The 24,867-nt window shown below is 38.8% G+C and overlaps 1 protein-coding gene across 1 annotated transcript; it reads left to right on the top strand.

The window, feature by feature from the left end:
- The first annotated feature begins 434 nt into the window (after positions 1 to 434).
- On the top strand, positions 435 to 22,955 carry TMEM168 (transmembrane protein 168). The gene is made up of 4 exons (XM_014964194.1): positions 435 to 1,571; positions 11,798 to 11,940; positions 14,127 to 14,401; positions 18,316 to 22,955. Exons 1-4 carry the CDS (start codon positions 435 to 437, stop codon positions 18,861 to 18,863), a joined length of 2,103 nt encoding a protein of 700 aa, XP_014819680.1. The 3' UTR covers positions 18,864 to 22,955.
- The last annotated feature ends 1,912 nt before the right edge of the window (positions 22,956 to 24,867 follow it).

The raw sequence follows: 24,867 nt of genomic DNA, 5'->3' as shown, positions 1-24,867 counted from the left end.
CCCATAGATATCTAGTATAAATACCCAATGGATGGGTTTTATGGAGAAACTGCACAGGTCAGGTTTGGTTTACCTTTTCCTCTCATTTAAATTATGAAATAAGATTTATGCAGAACCCATTTTATATTGGTTTTAATAATGACTCCAATTTGAATGACCTTTAACAACACACTTACTTGGTCTTTACAATGTGTTTTTTAATTTAAATGTTAAATGCCTTGGCGAGAAAGGCTGTGTCATGTTTATGCTGTGTATGATTAAAAGGAATTATTTGCCACTAAAGCTTCTTTTAATTCTTCTTCCAGGACTTGGGTAATTCTGGACCACTGTTACTGAAATGATACTACAGAAGGTGACGACTGCATTGTGTTTGTTGGATGAAACCAAATACTTGCTTTCAGTCAAGTGGGTAGGACCCCCTAACTGCAGTTTACATGTGTAGGTCACTGCGTTACTGTGTTAGTCATTGTCTCTATGCAGCAATGACAAGGCTGGAAGAAGCAAACAGAGAAGTGAACATGCACTCATCCGTCAGATACCTTGGCTATCTTGCCAGAATCAACCTACTGGTTGCCATTTGCATGGGCCTTTATGTCAGGTGGGAAAAAACTGCGGATGCACTGATTTTGGTAATATTTATTCTGGGGCTCTTTGTTCTTGGAATTGCCAGCATACTGTACTACTATTTTTCAATGGAAACGGCAAGTTTGAGTCTCTCCAATCTTTGGTTTGGTTTTTTGCTTGGCCTTCTCTGTTTTCTTAATAATTCTGCCTTCAAAACGGACGTGAAAGAAGAAGCTACTAAATATTTGCTCCTCTCTGCCATTGTTCTAAGGATATTATGTGCTTTGGTTGAGAGGATTTGTGGTTGCGTCCATCATCGCCCGACCTTGCTGACAACAGTTGAATTTTTGGAGCTAGTTGGATTCGCAATTGCCAGCACAACTATGCTGGTAGAAAAATCTATGAGTATTATTCTGTTGGTCATGGCTTTGGCCATGTTGATTATCGACTTACGTATGAAGTCTTTTTTGGCAATTCCAAATTTGGCAATTTTTGGAGCCATTGCATCTTTACTCTTTTTTCCATCGCTGCAGATCCCCACAAACCCATTCGCCTTGGCATGTTTCTTCAGCTGCCTGATTACAGATCCCCTTCTCGACGTTTACTTCAGTGGACTTTCAGTTACCGAACGATGGAAACCCTACTTGTACCGTGGCAAAATTTGCAGAAGGCTTTCTGTCATCTCAGTTGGAGTCATTGAACTAATCTTTTTCATTCTTGCAGCCTTTAAACTACGTGATTTGGATCTCTGGTATTTTGTGATACCTGGGTTTTCTATTTTTGGAATTTTCTGGATGATCTGCCATGTGATTTTTTTTATAACCCTGTGGGGATTTCACACCAAACTAAATGACTGTCACAAGGTGTACTATACCCACCGCGCAGAAAACAACAGCCTTGACAGAGTTATGGCATCTAAAGGAATGCGTCACTTCTGTTTAATCTCGGAACAGCTCGTATTTTTCAGCCTTGTCGCGACCGCTGTTTTGGGAGCCGTTTCTTGGCAGGTAAATAGTAATCTCTTTATCTTAATATCCCTCTTGAGAACGCTCCTGAGACTTGTTGGCTCCTTAAAATTCCTGCGACGTGTGATGGTGTGCTGTGGCTCAGCAATTCCAAGTTAAAACCCTTGGTTTCACTAGCACGCTCTTCAAATCTAGCACTTCGTTCTACCTTGTCTGTGGCCTCTTTATGTGGGCAGAATGGGAAGAACTAATGCTCCTGGGGCAAAAGAAGCGTGCAAAGTATTTTAAGTTTACCAACTTATGAAATTATTTTGCTTTTGAATTCATTGTGCCATAAAACTTGTCTTCAAAGTCAATCACTGTGTTGAACCCTAGTAATGCTCGCTATATTGAGGGCTTTTCTTATGGACAATTTTAATTGAATCAAGGCAAATTCATATTTTAAGAATGTAATTTTCAATAAATTTGCTTTGCATTTAACCATTAATGTGGATTTGGAGGTCAGCTGATAAAGTGGTAAATTGTTGGTATGTTCTCTGAGTGTCTTATTTTCAAATCTAGGTAGTGCACCGCAGGGTAGGTCCTCAGAGAGACCAGTTCTTAAAACCACACAACATTTTTGACTTTTATTTCCATTTCTGAATTAAGGACGTTGTCTTTTCTTTAGCAGAAAACATATGTTTCTCTCAAAATGCTTGTTCGGTGCCCAAGGTAAAGTACATTGTGTGCTGTCACAATTGCCGGAGGGTGAAAGGGAGTTTAGTGTCTGGGGGTTTTTTTAAGCTTATCTAAAAACTGATAGCAATTTTTTTTGCACCCATGCATCTCTTATATGAATTACATGTATATAGAAAATAATAATACATAAAAGTTATATATTATTTACGGCAGATCCAGTTTACAGAGATGTCTCCATAGTGTTTCCAAAACATTTTACTGCCCATTCCTGCAGATTTTCTTAGATTAAATAACCTTGTGGATGAAAGGTGTTACCAAACTTGTCGGAAAAGAAGATTTACAATTATTTTATGAGGTTTTGTCTGTTGGGTTTTTTGATTGGTATGGGTTCGGGTTTGTGATTTTTTGGTTTGGGTATAAGATAAGGTGTTGCTCATCACCCCTGTCTGATAGCTTGCTTATTTGCCTATTCAGTGGGAAAAGGAGTAGTTGTAGTTGTGAAAAGTGAATGGCGTCAGACCAAATACCTACACTTGTCAGGAAATTCAGGTTTTTATTATAATAATTTAGTTTTAGTAGATAATTACATTTACATTTCTTTTACTGTATTTGTATTAGTTTCATCAAGTATTTCTAGTAAGCAATTAGATTAAGATTATGAATGCTGTTGTCTCTGGCTAAAATAATTCCTACTTCAGAAGATGTTGTGATGTTTACGTTGCAGATCACTGTGCCTATATCACCTGTTGTCAGAAAATGAAATACTTTATCAGACCTGGCCAGAATATAATTTAATAAATTGATGTATCATTTATTATAGTGATAGAAGGAAACTGTGGTCTTTTCTGCTTTTTTCTGGATGGTGTCAAGTTTCAAAATAATTAGAAGAAAGCAATGATACATGAGCACACAATTTACCCTCTTGCAAGGCATTTATATTTTTCTAGAGGTTCAAGGAAACTAGTGTTTATTCTTGTTTTCATGGGGAATTCAAGGCCTCAAGACTCTACTTTAGAATCCTTTGCTGGGTTTTTGAGTCTACTGTTTCAGGAGATCTGACAAGCTGAACACTAATGCAGCAAGAAGGTTTCTTCAGTGAATGTGTACTTTCCTTACGGTGGTTTATTATGTATTGTAACAGTTAAAGAAGTAAATCAGACTGTTAGAGACCACTCTGCCTTTCCTCTTTAAAAAGCAATAGTTATTGCTAAATACTTAGTGGGTTGGGATTTCAGGGATTTGTTTGCGTTCATTTTGTTTTTAAGAAAACTTGGCTCCAGAAAAAAGCTGGTGACATCAGTAAGTGGTAGTAGAAGGAGATCTTTGGGCTGTATTAGATGCCTTTTCTTAAGAACATCAGCTTAATGTTTTTTAGTGGCCAAAAAAGCAAATTATATATTGGGAATTATTAGGAAAGGACTGGAGGTATCATTATCCTACTGTATAAATCCATAGCTTCCGCATTTTGAGGAACTGTGCAATTCTTACTTGCCATCCTGTAGATAAGAAAACACGCAAAGGTTCAAAGAAGGGCGACAAAATTCATTATAGACACGATAACAGTTTATGTGGAGGGAATGAATAAACAAAGATGCTTCAGTCAGGGAAAGAGGAAACTAAGTGAGAACATGATCAACATATAAAATATGTGTGATGTGGGAAGAGGTAAACAGTAAGAGACAGTGAGTGATCAGTTCCAATGTAGATGTTGAGGAGAATCAGGTCGGCAAGAAGCAGGTTGGATCCAGAGAGGTGGGAAGAGGTCCTCAGAGCTCTGAGTTGGCTCTGGGGCCGCGTATCATGGCACGTCATGGCTGTGTGTGCTGAGCGGTTGCAGAGGCTCAGGAGGAAGCTGGGCAAGTTCATGGAGACAAATTCACTGAGATTTACATTACTGTATGGAAACCACATCTGTCTCAGGAAGTCCTTGAGCCACCAGTGGCTGGAGTACTTGGGAAACATGTGCTTGGCCTGTCCTTAACAGTCGTTCCTAGGTATCCATATGGCCTCTTTGGAGACCAGACATTCTTCTAGATGGACCTTTGGTGCAGCCTAAAACATCCACTCTTACATTCTTATATTATGGAAAAAATTTTTACTTAAATTTTCATCATATTTTTTCCTTATAATCTCTTAGGAATGCCAAGTATTTCTCAGTCACCTGTTCCTGAAAATGTGTTTGCTCGCATGTTTTGTTTAAGATATCTTTTGTGTGTGTAACAGTTTTCAGTCTTTGCAACTTCAGTTTGGGATTTGTGTAGTCATTTTACTAAGTGCCAATTCTATTTGAAATCTGTTAAGTGTCACCTGGAAGGTAAGGCATTTTTTATTTATACCTTTCCAAACTCTGAGGATGTACTGAAAACTTGTTTAACGATGCCACGTTTGATAAGAGAGGTGGCTTGAAATCACTTCTTGGTCTACCATTTGACCTCCTGTATAATGGCTAAAATCTGAGCCTCGGAAAGGTACTTTCTAACAGTCAGCTACAAATGATTCACCCTAGCACCTAAAAAGTCTAGCTCAGTTGTGTGTGTTACGTTACAGCCAGAAATGGGGTGGTGGGAGGGATTCTGTTTCATGGAAAACTTTGTTACAAGCACATTATATATGCACTTTTAATGTTTTTAATAACTGTTACATCTGCACATCATACAAATCTCAAGTGTCTGAAAGGGCAAGACCTAAAGAGATAGTTGTCTACTAATTGGTGGCTAGATGTATCCTATTTGATTAAAATTGCCAGAAAAACATCAAATCTCCTTTTATGGAAGGGCCTTTAATATGGGGTGAATTAACTCACTGTTGCGCACACAGTAGTTTTGTGACTCATGCAGCATTATTGAGGCTGGAAGTCCTGTTGGCCAAAGACCATTCTTTACAGCGAGCTTAGCCCTTTTAATAAGCCTTGGGTTGAAAGTCTTTATTCCTGGTGCTTCAGTATGTGCTTGGGAAGATCTGTGTCTCCTGAGAGCAAAATCTCTCTCCAACACATCAAGCTTTAAACAAGCTTTAAATGTAGAGAATAGAATCATCAGGTCTATCTGAAACTGGAAGATGAGCTCAGGAAGCACAAGAAGTGTAAAATTAATTCGTTAAAGCTGTTTGCATTCACAAATGGAGTAACAGCTTTTCAGTGGGGCGTGTTTCAGTTGGGGCTTTGTCTGCCTCTGAGAATAATCCCTGCTTTAACTGGAATGGAAAAACACCTTGACTTGTTGGTGGGAATACACTGAAATTTTCCTTGCAAAATTCCTGCAGAAAAGTGTTCTGCACCTGCCTTTACATTTGTGTGAGTAATTTCAGTCAGAGCAATAGACTCTTTAACTCCAACTTACTCATTTCAGCAATTATGCACGCGCCTGTCCATAATTAGGCTCTTGGATGGGACAAGATCCAGCAGAAGTCATGCAAATGACTCGGCCATTACTTCTTTCAGAAGCCAATAAAATGATGAAAAATTTACAGATGGAAGTCTTGGATTTTGCAAGCAAAGATCTTGGAAAGGTTTGTAGGAATCTTTTTCTCAGAAATTTAAATCAGATTTTGTTAAGTGCTCTGTGCTAAGGTAACAGTACAGTTTTTCTGAATTACTGGCCAAGGAGAATTATTATCCCTGGAAGACTTATTTTTAATATTACCAAGAGAAAAATGAACTATATCAGAGGCAGGTAAAGTAATGGAATGAAGTACTTTTAGTACATTATTCTTGTTTTTAGTGAATTTTATGGGTTAGTAAAATAATAGTATTCATGATACACTTGAGTACTTGTACTTAAACAGTTAGTTAGTTTATTGTATGTATGAGTTTTTTCTTGGTTTGGGGAGAGTTAGTGGTTTTGTAGTGTTTATTGTGGTGTGATTGCCTGGTGTTTCTCGAAAGAGAATGCCTTAATAAAATTGAAGATGATGAGTTTTTTTAAATTCTCTAAAAACAAGATTTTCAGAGTAGTAAGGAGTTTTCTAAGTAACACCTATATTTACTTGCACATATACATCACAGATTAAATAACTTCTTTGAATTAAAATCATATGCAGTCTTTCTTCATTTTCCCCTGCTTTTCTTCCTGACTTATATTTTTAATCCAGTCCTCCTCAAGCTTTGCTTGTCCAGTTTATTTTTTTTGTTGTTCTTTTTTCCCCCAGAGGCCCTGCTGCATCCTCTGGTCTCTTTCTCAAATTTCTCAAATATTTTCTCAAATAGCCATTGCCACTCTTCTTGTTTGTTTTTTTCCTCGCTGTCTGGTCATCTTTCGTTCCCTCCTTTCTTTTCCTCACTGTCAGTTTTCCCTCCTTGCTGATTTGACTTGCGTATCTGTGCCTCACTGTTTCTTTACCGACTCATCTGTTCAGTTTCTTTTGCAATAATATTGTCATCGCTGGTGACAAGAGAAAATCCTTCTTCGTTGTTAGTCTCAACTATCAGATTTATGTATTGAGCTTGTTGTCAAAGTCTCATCGATTTCAGAATTCAAACTTTAGTGTGTTTTTTAATTGACAACCATTTCTGGTTTTGCCGGGACAAATGCACGTGGACTAAAGCACAGGCTTTCCCGTGGTTAGAACAGGAGTCAGGGATGGGAAACCTAACACACTAAATCCGTCTGCCAGGGAACATGACAACTATTTTCTACAAACTATCTTCTATATTTTCCCAGTGCTGTTTTAATAGGCAGAGTAATGGATTATTTATTGTTCTCCAGAGACTATTCTTCCATTCAGTAGCTTGTTATAAGACTGTTTCCTCTGCTAGTTGATCTACATTGTAACTTTACAAATTTTGTCTTTAAGCTTCTTTTGACCTGTAATGTACATACCTCGTTTTCATTTGGAATAAGCTATCCAACAAATATTTGTAGATTAGTTATCACATTATCCTTTTTCTCCTGAGCCTTCTCCATCATGGAGCATGTACTTCTTCGCTTTTGCAGAATTACTGCAGAGGAGCTAAGCAGAACTGTTTATTTTATATTTACTTGTGTGTGTATATGCATATATAAAAACAGGTAAATATTACTCAGCTTGGATAATGGAAAGCAGAGCAGAAATTTTCCTTGGAAATACACAAAGACGTTCTTGTGGACCTCCTCAGTGGTTGGTCTGGTACATATAATCCTGGGCAGCTGGCTCTGGGTGGCCCTGCTCGAACAGAGGGTTGGGCCAGACCATTTCCAGAGGCCCCTTCCAACCTCAGCCATCCAATGATTCTGTGATCATCTTAGTTGACATATGTTTAGTAATTTATTTCTGTTTTAATCAGAAGGGCATGTCTATAGGTCTTTGTAACTGGCTTCCAGTTTAAACTGGCATTTTTATTTTTTTTCCTTCCTCCTCGTTATTTCCATCAGTCACACATCAGTAATGCTCCATTCTTAAATACAGTTCCAGAATGGTTCCACTTCCAGTTGTGGTTTACTCCTTAGGACTGGAGTTGTCCTATCTGTGAATATAAAATTATATATCTTGGCTGTAAAATACCTCTAAATTCTCCTGGTCTTTTAACAGTTACACTTAACAATAAGTCGAAAAGCTAAAGAAAGTGGAAACATAATACTAGTGGTGAAAAGGCGAAAAACCCCAAAGACTAAGAGATGAAATGGCTTCTCGTGTTTTGGGTGGGTTTCCTGAGATGATCTCCATCTTCTGTTTGCTTTTTGAGCGGTCTGTCTGGAATTGGCAGACACTCAGAGTACAGGGATGTACCGCGGGCTGAGATTGCCAGCACAGGCAAAAACAGAATGAAAATGCTTTGAACAGATGAAAGAACAAAATCCCTTTCTGGCTTCACCTCTGCATCCGTGGCCATCTGCTCCAGTAGGGCCCAGTCACCAAATCTTTGGATTTACTAAAGTGCTGACAGTCTTCACCTGGCATCTTAGCTGTTACCTTAAAAGAGGGACCTATCTGCAGATTTACTGTAATTACTAATTTAATTAGATATTATTTTTTCCTCTTGCAAGTTCTTATAGTTTAGGTATTTTAAAATGCCACCAGCCATTATTTTTGCAGCACCAAATTAAAATACTTTATTGTCTTACTAAAGAGCTTCTCTAAACATCATTAATCATTCTTATATTTGTTAGCGATATATTTCTTCTAAATCAAAGCTGCTGAAAAGGTGCTGACAGCAAGTGCCAGCATCTTCCGATTAGATAGATGTCTATACATGTGAAATATCCATACTAACAATACTTTCCTACTTCATAGTGTAAGATGGTCACTAAATGAAGATGAAGTTGAAACTTCAGATGGAGCTGAGTTGGTTCATAACACTATAGAGCATATTTCCCATTCCTCTTTAATGCTTGGTACAAACTAAAAGCAGGATACGGAGCAAGATGGATCACTGAGATGATACTTACAGTTGCTCTGTAGGATCCTTATCTCACAAGTATTTATGAATTTTCCTGCCAGCATCTTCATATTAGTAGGAGTAATTTCAACAATTAAATGTAATTATTTTTTTCTTTGGAAGTCAGGCTCAGTCAGAAGCTTGGTGAAAACTATTCGTCTTTGTGATGATCTCAAGTTGTGTTATTGCAGAACACTCTGCAGGCTTAATAACTTGCTTGTGTTTTAGGGGATTAAGAAAATGCAGGGAGTGTGTATGTTGGAAGAAAACTTTTACAATAAAATTATATAAAGGAATAATATAGTAGTATTCTTTAGGATATTATGATAGCTGTAGTTTTTATGGGCAAGTGTGTTTTTTATTTTGTAATGTGTTCACTGGGATCAAAACACTAATACAGTGTAAGAGCTGTTTGCTCCTCTAACAAGATCCAAGAAAAATCATATTTATATATGATGGAAAAGCTGAATTTGACATAAAAATGCATTATAATACTTCCTGGTCCAGGCATTCAGACTTTCCAAGGTTTAGAAAATCCTCTAACTAACCAATCGTGAATAGAAGATTTTTCCAGACAAGCGGTTCAATTTCTGCAGGACCCAAGTCTTCCCTTTTCTTTTTTTTTTTTTTTTCTTTTTTTTAATTTAAAGCAAATTATTCTTCTGGTATCTACTGTTGCAAAACTAAGCCTCCAAATCTTGAAACTAATTTAGCTAGAGCGCTCTGCTATTTCATCAAAGTTGTATATTTCACAAGGTTTCTGTAGAACGGGAGCTAACCAAAACTTTGAAAGTTTTTATTGCTGCTGCTCTTGAGTCCTTATCATTTTCAGAGGGCATTTTGAAAACTGAGCAAAACAAAAATGAGCACTTTCTGCCAATACATTTGAAACAAAAAATATATTGTCTTAATTGTAGGGTTTTTTTCTCCTTATTGACAAACAAGTTGAGGCTGCACCATAATTGTTAACACTGTTTCAAGCTTTCTTGTTTTCTGGTGATTTCAGGTAATAGTGTGGATTTTGGGGAAATTAATTCTGAAAATCCTTGTTCTCTGACACAAAACCAGAGAATCGCTGTGTGAGTGCTTCTCTGTGCTTGTCCTCACTACATTCCATCTGCTTGCTCTCCCCTTCATCCTGACCTTCTGAGTGGAGGCCATGTCTTCAGGGCCAGGCTGGATGGGGCTTTGAGCAACCTGCTCTACTGGGAGGTGTCCCTGCCCATGGCAGGAGGTTGTAACTCAATGATCTTTAAGGCCCCTTCCAACCCAAACTGTTCTATGATTCTATTCTATGTACGTGGAACGATGCTAAGAAAATGAGATGGCTGAGAAGATGGTGTACGTAAAAGCGATTGTGAATCTCCCATAATGTATGTGCGCTTCATAGGCACACCTTGCTCCTTGTAGATTCAGATTATTAGCACAAAACATCAAAATACATTATACCACATGAAATTGGACAGCAGTATTAACACTGGCGTTGTCACCTCTTGATGGACTTGGTATATCTGAACCAGTTTTGTAGCTCAAATGTCAGCAAGTCAGTGAGGGCATTAATTGCACTTTTGTGCTCAGGCATGTGGGGCTGTGGGTAAGGGGAGGCTCTCCGTGCTGCTTCTGTAACATGAATGTCCTACAGCATCCATGTCACATCCTCACGTCCTTGAGAGCTAGAATAAAAGCAACTTTTTGTTTGTCATGAATTGTATAAAGCATAATTGGAGCTAGATAGAGTTTTATAGTGGTTTCAGATATTGGAATTTGAGAATAATGCTATCAGTTAACAGTTACCACTTATTTGAGAATAGGGCTATCAGTTAATGTAGTTATCAGTTAATATTATATTCTGGTGTTTATTTGTGGTTAAAAGTACTGCTGTCACCATTTCAGGGACACGTAGGTGAAATTCTTCTATCAGAAGTATAATGGAAACCAGTATTCTTCCTTAGGGCAGGAAGCACACTAGATGGGTAAAGCTGTTCTTTCAGACCAAGTTGTGTAATATTTACATGTTTAAAAACTGAATATAGTCGAGTTATTTACCTTTGTCTATGTGTTAAGCGAACTACTAGTCCACATCAAATCACTGAGTGCTAAACAATAAGGCAATATCCAGATTTAAAAAAAAAAATAATATTGTAGGTTTATGCAAAGAAGGCAAATAAAACATATTTGTGGTCAGAGGCCACAGGACTCCTCTCAACAGCGAAATCCTTAGTGTGAATTTATTTCATTTGCTACGTAACAAATTTTAATAGCTGCACCATGGATATTAAAATACTTGGTTAATTATATATTATTATACTGTTTCTACCTTTCCTAAAGCATTTAGTGCCTCATTAAACCCAGTAACATCATGTTAAAATAATTAAAATGAATCTGTATCTGTTCTGCCTCTCGCTGACAGCTGGCATTTCAGAAGTCCATTTTTATTATAGTAGTGCTAGTGGCTGAAACTTAACTTTTGAAAATCTTTTTTTTTTTTTTACATAAATCATCTATGTATCAGTGAGTGTAAGCCTTTCCAAAATTGCTTTTTACCTACAAAACAGGAAAGCTCAGTGCACAAAGCTGCGGGAAGGCTGCAGTCATGTAGTGACTCTTCTCATCTGATGTTTATGTAGCTGATAAAGAATTGCCTTTAATGGCAGTAATGTTCATAAATGTTCTCACAAGTCATCTTTTGTGTGATACGTAGTATTCCTCAAAGAATATTTTAGAAACTCCTGGCATTAAAAAGCAGGAATAGTTAAATCTATATTTTAATGATGCAGTATAGTATGCTCTCATCTGATGCTGGGTACATAATATTTTGTGTTGTGCTTACTGATTAAGGCCTGATCCTGCAGATATTTACAGATACACTTATTTTATGCACGTAAATAATTTCATGGCATTTGATTTTCCTGCTTAAATGGGTAAAGCTAAGCTATGATCAGGGCTTTTAAGCCTAATTCCTGTGCTGTTAGTGTTTTCAAATGCATTCCTTTCAGAAGGGTAACCCCTGCGTACCAGCCACCTTCTACCCAGACCCCTAAAAATTGGCCCTTCACATGTCTTTAGAGTACTTCACTGTGTAATATGTTGAAAAATAAGTATACATTAAGTATAATAACTTACACGTTTCAGGACCCAATTATGTTTGATTAGATACAGGGAATTATTCATAAAACCATAACCAACAGATAGGAGCGATTTTTCCTGCAATACCTAAATCCGTCTGTTTTCTTTTTAGCCAACCAATGGGATCTTCATGAGTGCGTTTCTCATCGTTTTACCTCTGGAGTCCATGGCTCACGGGCTTTTCCATGAGCTGGGAAACTGCCTGGGAGGAACGTGTGTGGGGTACGCTGTGGTCATTCCCACCAACTTCTGCAGGTACAGTTACCGGGCATTGCAGCTTCACGGCAGAGTAAGTGTTCCCTTAGCTCTAGAGGCAGGGCAGTGCTGTTGCTTGTATTTTTCAATAATTAACAGGCAAGTTTTCATAATAGGCAGATACTGTATTTTTCCTTTTCCTCACCTTCCAAAAGGAATAACTCCAGCTCCACCTTTTTGTACGTGTCTAATTTGCTTTTTGAAAGCCAATGGATGCTTCACACACCAATCCTGCACAGGCACGTTCCATGTTCCATATCTCCCAAAGGAGGGCTGGGGCATTTGATGGAGTGCAGATACCTTATAACAAGAGATTTAATAAACCAGACAGATCCATTTAAAACAATTTTGACTTCTATTAAATGAGATGATATCTACATTTAGGACATTGAACTTAGATTTGTGAGTGGACTACATCTCAGTTATTGGTAGTGAATTTACAGCTGGTTTTTGTTGCAATATAAATGCTACCATGTGAGAAGTGCTTGGGGGTGGAGGGATTACGCTACTATTATTTGCCCATTTGTGTGTTTTTCCTAGAAGCTTTAAGCTTGCAAATACTACTTTAGCGGTATAATGAAAATTGTGTGTGTGCCTTTTTTTTTTGCTAAATGGTAAAACAAGAGCTGTGTAAGTTATCTATTTGAGTTACAAGAGAAGCAGAGTGCTAAGTTGAAATGAGAGGCTTAAAAACAGAAGTGCCCAATTTATGAAAACCGCCCAGCTTGCAGTATGTGCGATGGCTTCAGTGGACAGAGAAAAAAAATTAATGGGCAAAGAAACAGAAGGTAGCATGCTGATCTTAGATCACTGCATCTTAAATAGTGTAAAATAATGTAAAAAGAAATTTTCTGAGCTTTGATCTACAGTCTTCAGCTGTGCACTCTTTACAAAAAATATATCCGTGTAGTCAGTTATTGTTAGGGATTAAAAAAATAAGTTTTCTAAATTTACATCACAATAGAAATAAATTCTTTTTGTTTCCATGGCAATAATTTCATTATTTCATTGTATTATGTTATTCTGGCTCTGGCAGTTCCCTCTAATTTCTGAGTGAATGAGATACCCTTGAGCAACTATTCAGGACCTGACAGAACTGAGCTTCCTTATTAACAAAGCTTGACTGTTTCAGTAATGGGCCCAGCCTTTGCTTGCTAAGACAAACAATAATGGTGATGTATTCAATATAATTGTAGTAGTGGAACGTTAGCCTTCATGAAGGCACTGGACAGGTGAGGAGGTACAAAATTTAATTAGCAAGACCAAAAAAGAAAGCAGGTAGCTTTACGCTCTGACTGGCAAACAAAATACATGAAGAATACATACATCTATACATACAGAGATATATATGAAAACCAGAAGTCATGTTTTCTATTAGTAGAGTAGGACCATCTCTGTATTTTCATCCACAAAATCTGTCCATTGCCCAGGGAACCCAGGGACTCTTTTGTTATATGTGCATATTCATATACACACACACACACATATCTATGTGTATGTGGTTTGCTCCAGCCTAGTTTGTCATTTTCTTAGCACTTTCATTTTATAAGCAGGGAATACCATCATCTGAAACATATTTTTAATACTGAAAGATCAGCATCTGAACAGCACACACAAGTAAGAATTACTGTGTTTGTGTGAGTACCATAACGAATAACAGCTGGTTTGGAACAGAGAGAAATTAATTCAAAATATCTGAGCAAAATGTATACTTGGATTTCTCTTTAGTCTATTATTGGAAAGCAGTTTGCATGATGCTTTGTGCAGACTAACATTCATTCTCCCTGGGCTTCTTTCCCAGTTGTGTGTGAACAAATGCCCATCTGAAGGCAGTGTGCTTTCAGTGGGACTTAATGAAATGGTTGGAGCCCACCAGCACGTTCACATCACGGCTCCTCTCTCTCCCCCTGCATCTCAGCTGCAGGAGTAGCACGAGGCTGTGTGAGGACTACCTTTTGAAGTGAAGAAGTGTGACAGAAGGGAGGGGGAGATAGTGGTCCCTCACTCAAATACAGTATTTTGAATTGATTATAAACTAAGTTTCAAGTAAATATTAATTTAGAACAGTGCTGCTTCATAGCAGAGGAGATATGCAGAGGGGAAAAAAAAATATCACCAATTGCTAAAAGTGCACTACACATGAAATAATTTCAAATCATAATCGTAGCTGTTTTCCCTTTCTTTAGTCCCGATGGGCAACCAACTCTTCTCCCACCTGAGCACGTACAAGAGTTAAATCTGAGGTCTACTGGCATGCTCAACGCCATCCAAAGATTTTTTGCATATCACATGATTGAGACCTATGGTTGTGATTACTCTACGAGCGGGCTGACCTTTGATACCCTCCACTCCAAAATCAAGTCTTTTCTTGAACTTCGGACGGCAGATGGACCCAGACATGATACCTACATTTTGTACTACAGTGGGCACTCACACGGCACTGGTGAATGGGCGCTGGCAGGTAACTGGGGAATTTTTTATTAATAGTTTTGGTATTGATAAACTTTCCATATCAATTAATTCTTTCTGTAAAAAATCGTAGTGTTTTGCAAAACTTTGAAGTTTTGGTCACATTTCTAATCTGATAGTCCAGAATGGCAAAGAGCCACCAGTCTTTGGCAAACAGGTTTATATGAGCTCCTGGCGGGGAAGGAAGAAAGGAAAGGGTAATAAACAGAGCATGGTGTGGGGAGATTCAGGGGATACAAGGGGTCCTCAAAATAGGGAAGGTTGCCGGCTGGCTACCTCTGCTCGTGGAGAGAATGGAGAAATACAGAGGACCCTTTTGTATGCAGCTCACTTGATGTAAAGATGCAGCTCTTTACTTACCTTGCTCTGTATGACAGTCAGGTGTGTTCATGAACTTCTGTGTCATTTCAGTGTTTAGTCACTTCGATAAAAATCCTTTTGCAGCTAACTAATCTTGCACTTGTTCTCAAAATTGTCTGAATATTGTTGACCCCAAATATTTAAAGTTTAAACAAATTTAACCATGGTTTCATATTCCCCTTACAAGTCAACAAGTAAACTTTAAAGATCACTACTTTTTTTTTTTTCCAGAAAAGTAAAGTGGAAATGATCCCCACCAGCTCTAAAGACAGATTTCCCCTGTATTTTGGCGAATGTTTTTTCACTGTAATGAACAAGCATAATCTCTTCCCATTCCCTGGACATGGCAGAGTGAATTACACAGTGTTCCTGGTCACTGTGTCATGTGCTCTTTTTTTTTTTTTTGGTAAAATAATCGGTAAAAAAAATAGGCAGGAATGTGATCCACACTAGAAAAGAAGGTCTTCAAATATACAGCAAACTTTGTATCATGAAAACAGCTATGGTTTGCTGACATCCTGGAGTTCAGGGGTCACTGTGTAGGCTCAAGGCTACAGACCCCCTGTATAAAGGGCCGGTTTAATGCCTCATCATACGCTTGGCATAGACTTCACCAATTCCCCTTTTCTTGGCCCATTTTTGATCTCTCTGTAATAGGCAATCCTATCTCAACTGTATTCTTTGGTAAACCTACTGAAGTTTTCAAATCATTGGGGGGTTTAGCCTCCCTCTCCGGCCGTATGGAGCTGGCCTTCCCAGGTTGCTGTGTGCGAAAGGTGAATCTTGTAGTAAATACATTGAAAATACGGAACTTTTTTTCTTCCTGGGAGGGAGTTAGTTCTCTTGGACAGCACTCGGCCTGCCTGCCTGCTTGTCAAGAGTCTCTCTCCAGTGGCTCGTGCTCTTCAGCAGTGCAGACGGATGTTGGCTTTGCGTGTGGTCATGCTGAGATGTTCAGGCCTAGGTCAGCTTTCATCTGCAGGATGTTTACCTGTTTTGGTTCACTTTTAGGATAAGGGTCAAGGTAACTGGGAAAATAAAAAGAAACTTTCTGTGCTAAAAGATACAATGTGTAAATGCATTGGTGTTCAGCTTTCCTACAAAGCTCTTTTTCAGTTCTCTGTCCAAGCACATCTTCAGCTTCTACTTGGAGATATGCATCGTTACATAAAAGAGAGGAACAGGCAGCTGACACATCTTACACGTCTTGCATCCTTTTTGGTGATTAATTTTAGATAAATCATGGAGTGCAACCTGATACTCCTTCCAGATAGCACTGCTTCTGAATGTAACCTGAAGCATAAACTGGTTGTGTAATTGTGCCGAATGTATTGGACGGAGGCATTTTGTGCCAGATGGAACTTTTGGTCATCAGCTCCAGTAACGAACGTGTACTGTCCTCTGACCTCTGGAGAGGATGAAGTGAGATGGTAACAATGAAATACAACATTGGGATCTAATAGAAGTAGTGTCTCTCCCCCGGCCTACGCTGTGATGTGACACAGCAGTAGCAACATCATCTTTGCTTTGTCATGGCATCTTTTAAAGGAGACTTACTGGATTTATTAGTTTGCTAATGATGTTTCTCTGTTGTGGGAAGCAGAGATGTAACACAGTGGTGTACAAAAGAAACTGTTAACTAGCCATACGTAAAGTTATGACCAGTCAAACAACCCGGAAGGTCACCTTCTCTGAGTGAAGGCACAGGCAAGATCTGGGCTGGTGAAGCTTTGGCTCTTGTTGCTGAAACTGTGGGTTTGGCTGCTGGCAAAACCTGCCAAAGAGCCGGCTGTGGGCAGACACCTGGGTTTCTGACACAGCTTGGTGCATCAATCTTGTGCCGGTCGATGACTCCATGTGTTTGGGGTCAGTAGGGTTAGAAGCTGAGCTTATGCTTGTGTGTGTGAAGGGTGAGGTTTTCTTTGGGCAGTTCTATCCGCTGTTCTGAAATCACCTGCAGCCCTGCATAGTTACCCTAAAACAAAGTTTATTTATATTCCTTTAAAACATGAACAAATAAAGACATTTTTAATGCTGATTGGCACAGAAGGCTTACCTAGAAAAGGGAAACTGCATCTATATAAGCCTCTGCTTGTAAAAACTACAGCAATTTGGGGATCATGTACCAAGACAAGTCATTACTGTACGTTTATATACTAAGAATTTATTTGATACTAAATTTTCCAGGTTTGCATTTTTTTTCAGAAAGTAATTTTGCTTTTACTGTAACTGAGATAGCATGCTCAAAGCTTTAACTCTGAGCTATTAATTTGAATCACTTTTTTTGTCATCCTTTGCAGGTAGAAATATAAATGCTGAAATATGCAGCTATTCCATTTAAGATTCTTCTGTGCAGTTAAATGCCTACTAGCAGGATTTTAAACACGGCTAAATGTACTTATATTCCACAATGAAAATCAATTACAATCAAAATGCAGTTATTTTAATCACATTTTTCTACATCTCTTCTAAAAGTATTTAAAAAAAAAAAAATTGATATTTTCAAACTAGAGTGCTTTTGTTGTAAATCTGTATGATACCTCCAACCTGCCAACACCTAGCCATATCAGTTCTTCACATTAATAGTCACTCTGGAGCCAATGGAGATTTATTCTCTTGTTTACAAGGCACTTGAGTAAGTGGCCTGCTTTTCAAAGCTACATAGACCCTGCACTATAAGCAGAAATACTTCCTGCTACAGTTAAATTGGTTTAATTACAATCTGCTCTTTTAAATTATTGTTGGAGCAAGAGCTGAGATGGAACATGAGAAGTTGGGCACTCTAGTTGCAAGTGTTTTCTGAGCTGATATGAAATAAATATTGTGAAAAAATTCCTGTGAGGTTTTTGTTACATGGAGCTGAAAATCCATGCCAATTTTTATTTTCTTGAAGCTCTGAAGACAACTGTGTCTGTAGAGTGAATCTCTCCATTTCTGGTCCCATGACTTTTTCAAGCTAAAGTGATGGTTATGCCTGTAGGTGGCTTTCTCATTGTGTTTCAAAACTGTTAGCATGTGCTGTGTTCAAAAGTCCTCTCTTTTCCTTAAAAGAGGAGTCCTTTTTAATATTAATAAAAAGAGTGGGTTATTCCAATTAAAATTATTAAGAATTGAATACAAAATAAACTCTATTTCAGGTTTTCTTCCCTTGTTTAGCACTTTCCATATTTCTTCACCAGGCTGTAATTTCTTTCACCCTGTCAGGGAATTCTTTTTTGTGGGGGGGATTTTTAGGATGGTTTTTTTTTGGTTGCTTGGTTGGTTTGGTGTTTGATTTTTTGTTCTTTTGGGGGGTTTTTTGGGGGGAGGTTGTTTTTGTTTTTAATCAAGAGTGAGTTAAAGCCTCATCTGCCACAGCAAGTCAGGTGGAATCAGTTAATGTCTCTCTGGAGATCTGCAACATCTACAAGCAGGGAGGATCAGTCGAAAACTTGTGTTATCTTTGTCCAGGTTGTTAAAATAAGGAATTTTTGGAACCCGCAGTCAAAATTCTACAGAGGTTTCTGTTTCTTCTGGCTAATCTTAAGTATTTTTTCCTTGTGGCAGGAGGTGATGCCTTACGACTTGACACACTTCTGGAGTGGTGGAGAGAAAAGAACGGCACTTTTTGTTCCCGACTCATCATCGTTTTAGACTGTGAGAACTCTCAGCCTTGGGTTAAAGAAGTAAGAAAAGTGAATGACCAGTATGTTGCCGTGCAAGGAGCAGAGATGGCCAGAGTTGTAGACATCGAGGAAGCAGACCCTCCACAGCTCGGGGACTTCACCAGGCAGTGGGTTGAGTACAACTGTAACCCCGATAGCACCATCAGCTGGTCGGAGAAGGGCCGCACGGTGAAGGCGATGTACGGGGTGTCCAAACGCTGGAGCGACTACACTTTGCATCTGCCCACGGGCAGCGATGTTGCCAAGCACTGGATGATGTACTTCCCACGTATCACCTACCCCTTAGTACATTTGGCCAACTGGTTTTGTGGTCTCAATCTTTTCTGGGTCTGTAAAGCCTGCTTTAGGTGCTTGAAAAGACTGAAAATGAGTTGGTTTCTTCCCACAGTGCTGGACACGGGACAGGGTTTCAAACTCGTCAAATCCTAATTAGGAACCAAAGAGGAAATTAAGTGAGAGCTTTGGGAACTTTCTCACTTTGCTGTAATTGCAACTTTTTATATGACTATTTTTCTCTGAAAAAGTCTGCTACACTCACTTTATTCAGCTCTTTGAGCAGCTACGGTATATGCAACAGTTAGAAAATGCAATCTTAAACAGAAGAGGGTAGGACTGTGATATTTGAGTTTTGTAACTGGTCTGTATGTACCTGTGTAAGAGACATATTTAATATGACCGTGCATTTTGGAGACAGTTCATATGTTCACATGCGTTCCTTAAAGCAGCCTTTGTTCAGAGTCAGCAGTTTGATGGACAGCAGCTCCTGGGAATGTTACAGTCTGCTTATTTGCCATTTCTATCCACTGTAAGGTTCAAATACAGGCAAGGAACCAAGCTAATACTCAAATCAACGTGTATATCCTTGAAATTATATGGTGGGGTCAAGGGTATGATAAAACAGCACTGAGCCAAAAATAAATAAATAAATAAAAAAGATGAGTGAATAGCCAATTGTAGGTAAGTAGCTACCAGGAATCTTTAGTTTTATTTGCTTTTACATCTTCAGCCCCTGCTTCAGTTCTCTACTGCCATGAGTGGAAATTTGCCACAGAAAACAAGGAAATCAGACAAATGTTTAATGTTCTGATGCTGCTTGCACAATGTTTTCTGAAGTGCAGTTTTAAAAACTTTCAGTGTTACTTTCAAAATTCAGTATCTTGCTGGTGATCTTTTCTCTTTTTTTGTAAATATTGCCAGTAGTTCGTTCATATATAGAATTAAAAGTGCACTGAGAGTTTTTCCCTCACCTGTTAGGGTGGTTCTGTCTTTTCCAGGTGTTTACTAGTTTCTATTTCTTCAGCTACCCTGAAGAAAAAAATAAAAAACAAACCCCAAGGAATTTAACAAAGAAAAAAATCCATACATAAAAGATGGAAATAGAAGTGTTGCCTTGTTTCCATGTTTATCTGAAGTTTTTGCTGTGCCTAAGACCTTGATTCTGTAAAATGCTGAGTACAGGATCAGAGCGCTGTGTTCATGATCTCTTAAAATCACAAACATGCCAGAAAGAGCAGATTATTCCCTTAGGACAGGAGTGAATCCTGAGAATTCCTCAGTTCTGTTCTCCCAGCCCCAAGGTTCCAATCTTAATCCTTCCACTTACAAAGCTGGATGAGACTCTAGAAATCCTGCCCCTGTCTTTCCTCTTCAGTCATAGAAACTGCATCTCTTTCTGGTCTTGTTTTCTTAAGTGCAGAAAATAAGGAGTGAAACAACTAATCGACTAAGTTAAATTTGTAGTGGATTTTTTTTGCATATGTGTGTGCAATCCAGTAGACCTAGAGTTTACTTTTTTCTGTTTCCATCAGTATTTTAATAAAAATGTTAGGTGTTAGCTGATATTTGTCTAAAATATAACTTATTAATTTTTTTATTTAAAGAACTGAAACGACTTTAGGAGCTCTTTAAGTCTTTGCCATCAAGGTTTTTTCTAATTCCATTTGAACTTGTTAGCCAGGTAAGTTAGAGAGTGCTAACGCTGATACCCATTAGTAACTCCTGAAAATAAAATGTGTTATTAAATTATGAGATCTGCAATACCCAAAGTAATTTGCGCCCACCAACTTCAAAATGGGGACTTTGTAGGATTTACAAGTGACAGCTACTAAGTTTCTTCATTAGTGTATATTACACAACTTTGTTTTTCTCTATCCCCTTTCAGAAAATGAAAAGAGGGTAAAGAAATGAGAGATAAGATGAGGTATCCTACCACAACTCAGGTCCATGGGGTCTGTCGAAGTAGATGCTGTGACTGCAGCTCTGTCGGATTCGAGAGGTGGCTCTTCTCAGTAAGGACAGAGGGTAATCCCACCATCTAATTTCAGGTATCCAACGTAAGTTCCTTAAGGAGTCATCTCATTTAAATTCAGATATCTGAAAGCTGGACATCTGAGTCCATACTAGTGACCTGAACTGCTCCACTGCTCATTAACAAAGAGCAATAAATATTTTCAGAGGAGGAGTAATTTGAACTCTATTTTAGGATTAATTTTCCTGTGATTTGTTTTGGTTTTGCTTTCATATGCTAGAGGTCAAGCAAGCAAATCCTTTATGTCTGTTGAATAACCTTAGAGCACTTCTAAGTTGTCCCCTGGAGCCTGGGCTGAGTACATAAGCTCCTTGTTCAAGCACGTACGTTGGATACTTGAAGTTAGGCTGAATGAGCATCTGTCAGCTTGTAGAAAAGCAGCAGTCTCCTCTGCAGAAGTCATTTTCAGCCATTTCTGGTCAACAACCCTTGAGTATAGAGAAAAAAAGATTGCATAAAGGCAATCATTTGGTTTTTAAAATCACCGTTATTTTGACTGCTATTTCAGTAAAAGTTCATCTGATCGGATCATAAACTGTTCCAGCTTGGGCACTGGAAATTTTCTACAAAGTCCCCATAAAGCAACACTGTAATACCCAGTAGTCACCCTGTGAACATTTGGAAGTTAAGAAGTTAGTCCTTTCTGTTTTGGAAAAGCTTTGAATATCAGCCATAGCACTTCCCGGTAATGATAACGGGTAAATGTTACTCTGTACCCATTACTGTTAACATTGTTAGGGACATCATTGTTATCTTTCTTTTTGTACATCAAGGAGAAGAGGAAAAGTGTGGGGGCTCCTGACCTGTCCTGGCAGCGTGAGCCGTGTCCACTCTGCAGTGCAGGGATGGGCCTGGCTCTGGGCAGGGCAAACCAGTTGGTGCTAATCTTTTGCCTCTGTTTATTAAATATTTTTCAGCTTACTGATCAAACTGTTGAATTTTCTCTAGGATAGACGGGGTGCTCTTTAGCAGTTTGCTGAAAGTTAGATAAAGAGTCAGCTAAAAATACAGCAAAAAAGATTATTTGCAAAACTAATCCCACGTTTGCAGATCTGTTCCAGTTTTCTCAATTAAAGCAGTCTAGTTTTCTGAATTTGGAATAGTTTTAACATGAGCTAAGGTATTCCTGCTTTTGATTTTATTGTTTTGTTAAATGGCAAAGGCGTGGTGAAAATGCTGATTTAAACTAAAAGAAATGTTTACAGCCATTCAAAACTGTGAGGCCTTTTTGGACAAAGAAACTGTCTTGTGTGTTTCAAAACACTATAAAACCCCGGGTGTGGGATGGTGAGCCTCAGGAATTCAGCAGTATTCATACCCTGCTTCTACACCGCTCCATGGCACAGTGTCCTGACCTCACCCCTCTTCCCAGGTGGAGTTTTTCTCTGGCTCCTGGGGCTCCCACACCCTCAGCCCCAGGTGTGTGCCCGAGGGACAGCACACCAGGAGCTCCTCATCCCAGAGAGGAGGGAGGAGTTACCCTCTGCTCTTCCCTGAAAGAGGAACGTAAATCCAATTCCAAAGAATGTTACATATGCTATCAGTTAAGTACAAGTTGTTTTTATTAGCGGTAACATGCCTGAGAATTGTCTGGATGGAGAATATCTAAACTTTTCTTTTTTTCCGAGGCTTGTCTCTATGCTGTATATTCAGACATTTTGTTATAAAGGTTGTTATAAATTTATATCACGGCAGGAATTTTATGTTGACTTTGTTTCATTTACCTCCTGTATAATATCAGCCTTGCTGAAACATGCGAATGCACTAAGTTGTACAAATTTAAGTCTTTAAAAAGAATTCGAATTGCAAATTCACAGTAGTATTTTTCTCTGAACAAGTATTGGGGGAAAAAAGCCATTCTTCCTCATTTTTGCACTACCAGAGTTGAGTATTTGCAGCTCCTTATGCTTTGTATGCCTTGGGAATGTTGTTGCCCAGCCTTCAAGTTTTTCCCGGAAAGAATTTCTTCACCTTTATTAAGTTTTCCCTTTACTTTACAAAGGCATAATTAATGCTACGCTGGCTGTAAAGCGGCTCTGTTGCCAGCAGTAGACGGTGTAACTGGGTTAAATTTCTTGTGTATAAATACTTTTTTGTGGGAGGATTTTTACCAGACATACCGATTTTAGATCTGTAAATAGATTTTTTGTGTGTGTGTATTTGTGATATTGCTTAAATATATTTTGCTGGTTTGGATGCTAATTTCCATTTCATGTGTTTGTTTATACCTTGATCACTTCCAAAATTTCTATGCTCCTTGAATTACATGGGGTTTTTCTGTACACTTGTTTCAGAGTATTTTTTTCAGCTAGAAACTGCAACAGGGTTTACTGAAAATACTCTAAGGATTATCTGTAGTTTAACAATTTAATAGAAATGAGAAATATTAGCTTAAATTATTAGCACACTTTTCACCTTGTCATTTACGCTAGGAAAAATGTTGTTTATGCTTTGAGACATTGTTTTATAGAGACTTAATTGAAGACTTCATTTACACGAGTATTTGTATTTAATGGAACTTGTCATCCAGTAAGGTCTGACTCTAAAGTTAAGAGCGGGTTCCTGTCTGAGTTAGATCAAGCCTAGGAGTGCTTGTGACACACCGACCAGCTGAGCACAGTGAAGATCTACTTGCACTTTTTTTCTTTTTTTTTTGTTTCTATTTTAACCAGAAGAAATTTAATTTAGACTTATCCTTCTATTCGCAATGAACCCGTTACTTTTGCATCTTACTAATCGGTGTTCCTTTTTTTATTGAAGTTCTGTAGATCTTTTCTGCTCAGTCTCAGGTTCAGAGGAAGCCCTGCAGAGCAGCACAGCTCGCCCCCGGTGCAGCCGTTCTCAGTCTCTCCGATCAGAGGCAGGCAGCCCCAGGTATGTCTGCAGCCAGGGCACAGGGCTTGGGTATTTTTTTGTTAACTTTTTTGGTGACCTAGGAAGTACAAGTCAGTGTAAATGGCCATATGAATGTTCAAATAACATTTCTTCTTAGGTGGTGTTATATATTAGCGTTGGAAAACAAGTGTAACCTCAGCATACCTAGTGAAGAGATTTTATTGATGGTATTACTGTGGTAAGGGGTTAGTCTAAAAAAGTTTTTCAAATTAAGTTCTCACTGAAAATTGTCCTGCTTCTGAAAAGCCTTCTGTTGTTGAAATAAGGCAGTTGTCAGTTAGGAAAGAAGATGTAACAGACTCATGGAAAATACAGTATTCGCTTACACTTGGCTAGTATGTAGGATGAGATATAGTAATATATTGGAAGGAAAATACAGAATTCCAGTATTATTTTTTTTTACTATTTAAAAAAAAATGTCTGCAACACTTCGTAGCAGAAAAAACTTGATTTGGAGCCAGGAGAGCATGAGGGCTTTGATCAGTGTTCCCTGCTGCTCCAGCACTGCACTCAGTGTCCATCGCCTCTTGAATAGGCTGCCCACTGCCACTGTGGAGTAAAACACAAATTTAATCTAATGCTGTTACCACCGCATTAGACTGGAGGCCGGAAGGCTGGATCCAATACAGGATCCAGTGTTACAGAGCTCACTTTTAGAGATTCAGGCCCAGAAGGAGTACAGTGTCCTTGCACAACCAGGTGCACGCACACCTTGGGTGTTTGTGAAGGGCTGGTCACCCCATGGTCACCCTGCAAGGCAGCCGCCGGGCTCCTGGGGATACTGAGCAGGAAGCTGTTCCCAACAGGTGCCTGCAGCATCCAGGTGCTTACAGCTAATGACACAGAAATGTAAAACTTGGCTCCTCATCAGCAGGGAATTATTTTCTCTCTTTCATGTAGTCATTTCAAGGTGCATGGAAACGTTCTGGGCTCTTGCCTGGGACACGGCTCTGCGTGGAGCTGGGGAGCTGCCAGCGCTGAGTCACGCCAGGGCTGGGGCTGGTGGAGAAACGCAGCCAGCTCTGCTGATTACAGGCAGCTCTGTAGTTAATAGCTGCTAAAATAAATCAACGTGAGCCTGACTTTGCCATCCCACAAAGGCAAAGCCAGGATGCTGTGAGACAGTCTGTGTCGGGAGTATAAAACAGACACCTTGGCTTCCTTGGCACATCAGCGAGAGCAGCCTGATCCAGGGATTGGCGATAGCCAGGAGAGAGAGAAGCAGAAACT

The sequence above is a fragment of the Calidris pugnax genome, unplaced genomic scaffold, assembly GCF_001431845.1.
Source record: "Calidris pugnax isolate Ruff unplaced genomic scaffold, ASM143184v1 scaffold44, whole genome shotgun sequence".
Classification (NCBI taxonomy): Eukaryota; Metazoa; Chordata; class Aves; order Charadriiformes; family Scolopacidae; genus Calidris; species Calidris pugnax.
This window is presented reverse-complemented; position numbering and strand designations above follow the sequence as displayed.

Coding starts and splice junctions, on each gene's coding strand:
- TMEM168 (XM_014964194.1), top strand. CDS start 435: ATGTGTAGGTCACTGCGTTACTGTGTTAGTCATTGTCTCTATGCAGCA. Junction 1,572..11,797: donor TGGGAGCCGTTTCTTGGCAG/GTAAATAGTAAT, acceptor TTTTCTTTTTAG/CCAACCAATGGGATCTTCAT. Junction 11,941..14,126: donor ATTCCCACCAACTTCTGCAG/GTACAGTTACCG, acceptor CCCTTTCTTTAG/TCCCGATGGGCAACCAACTC.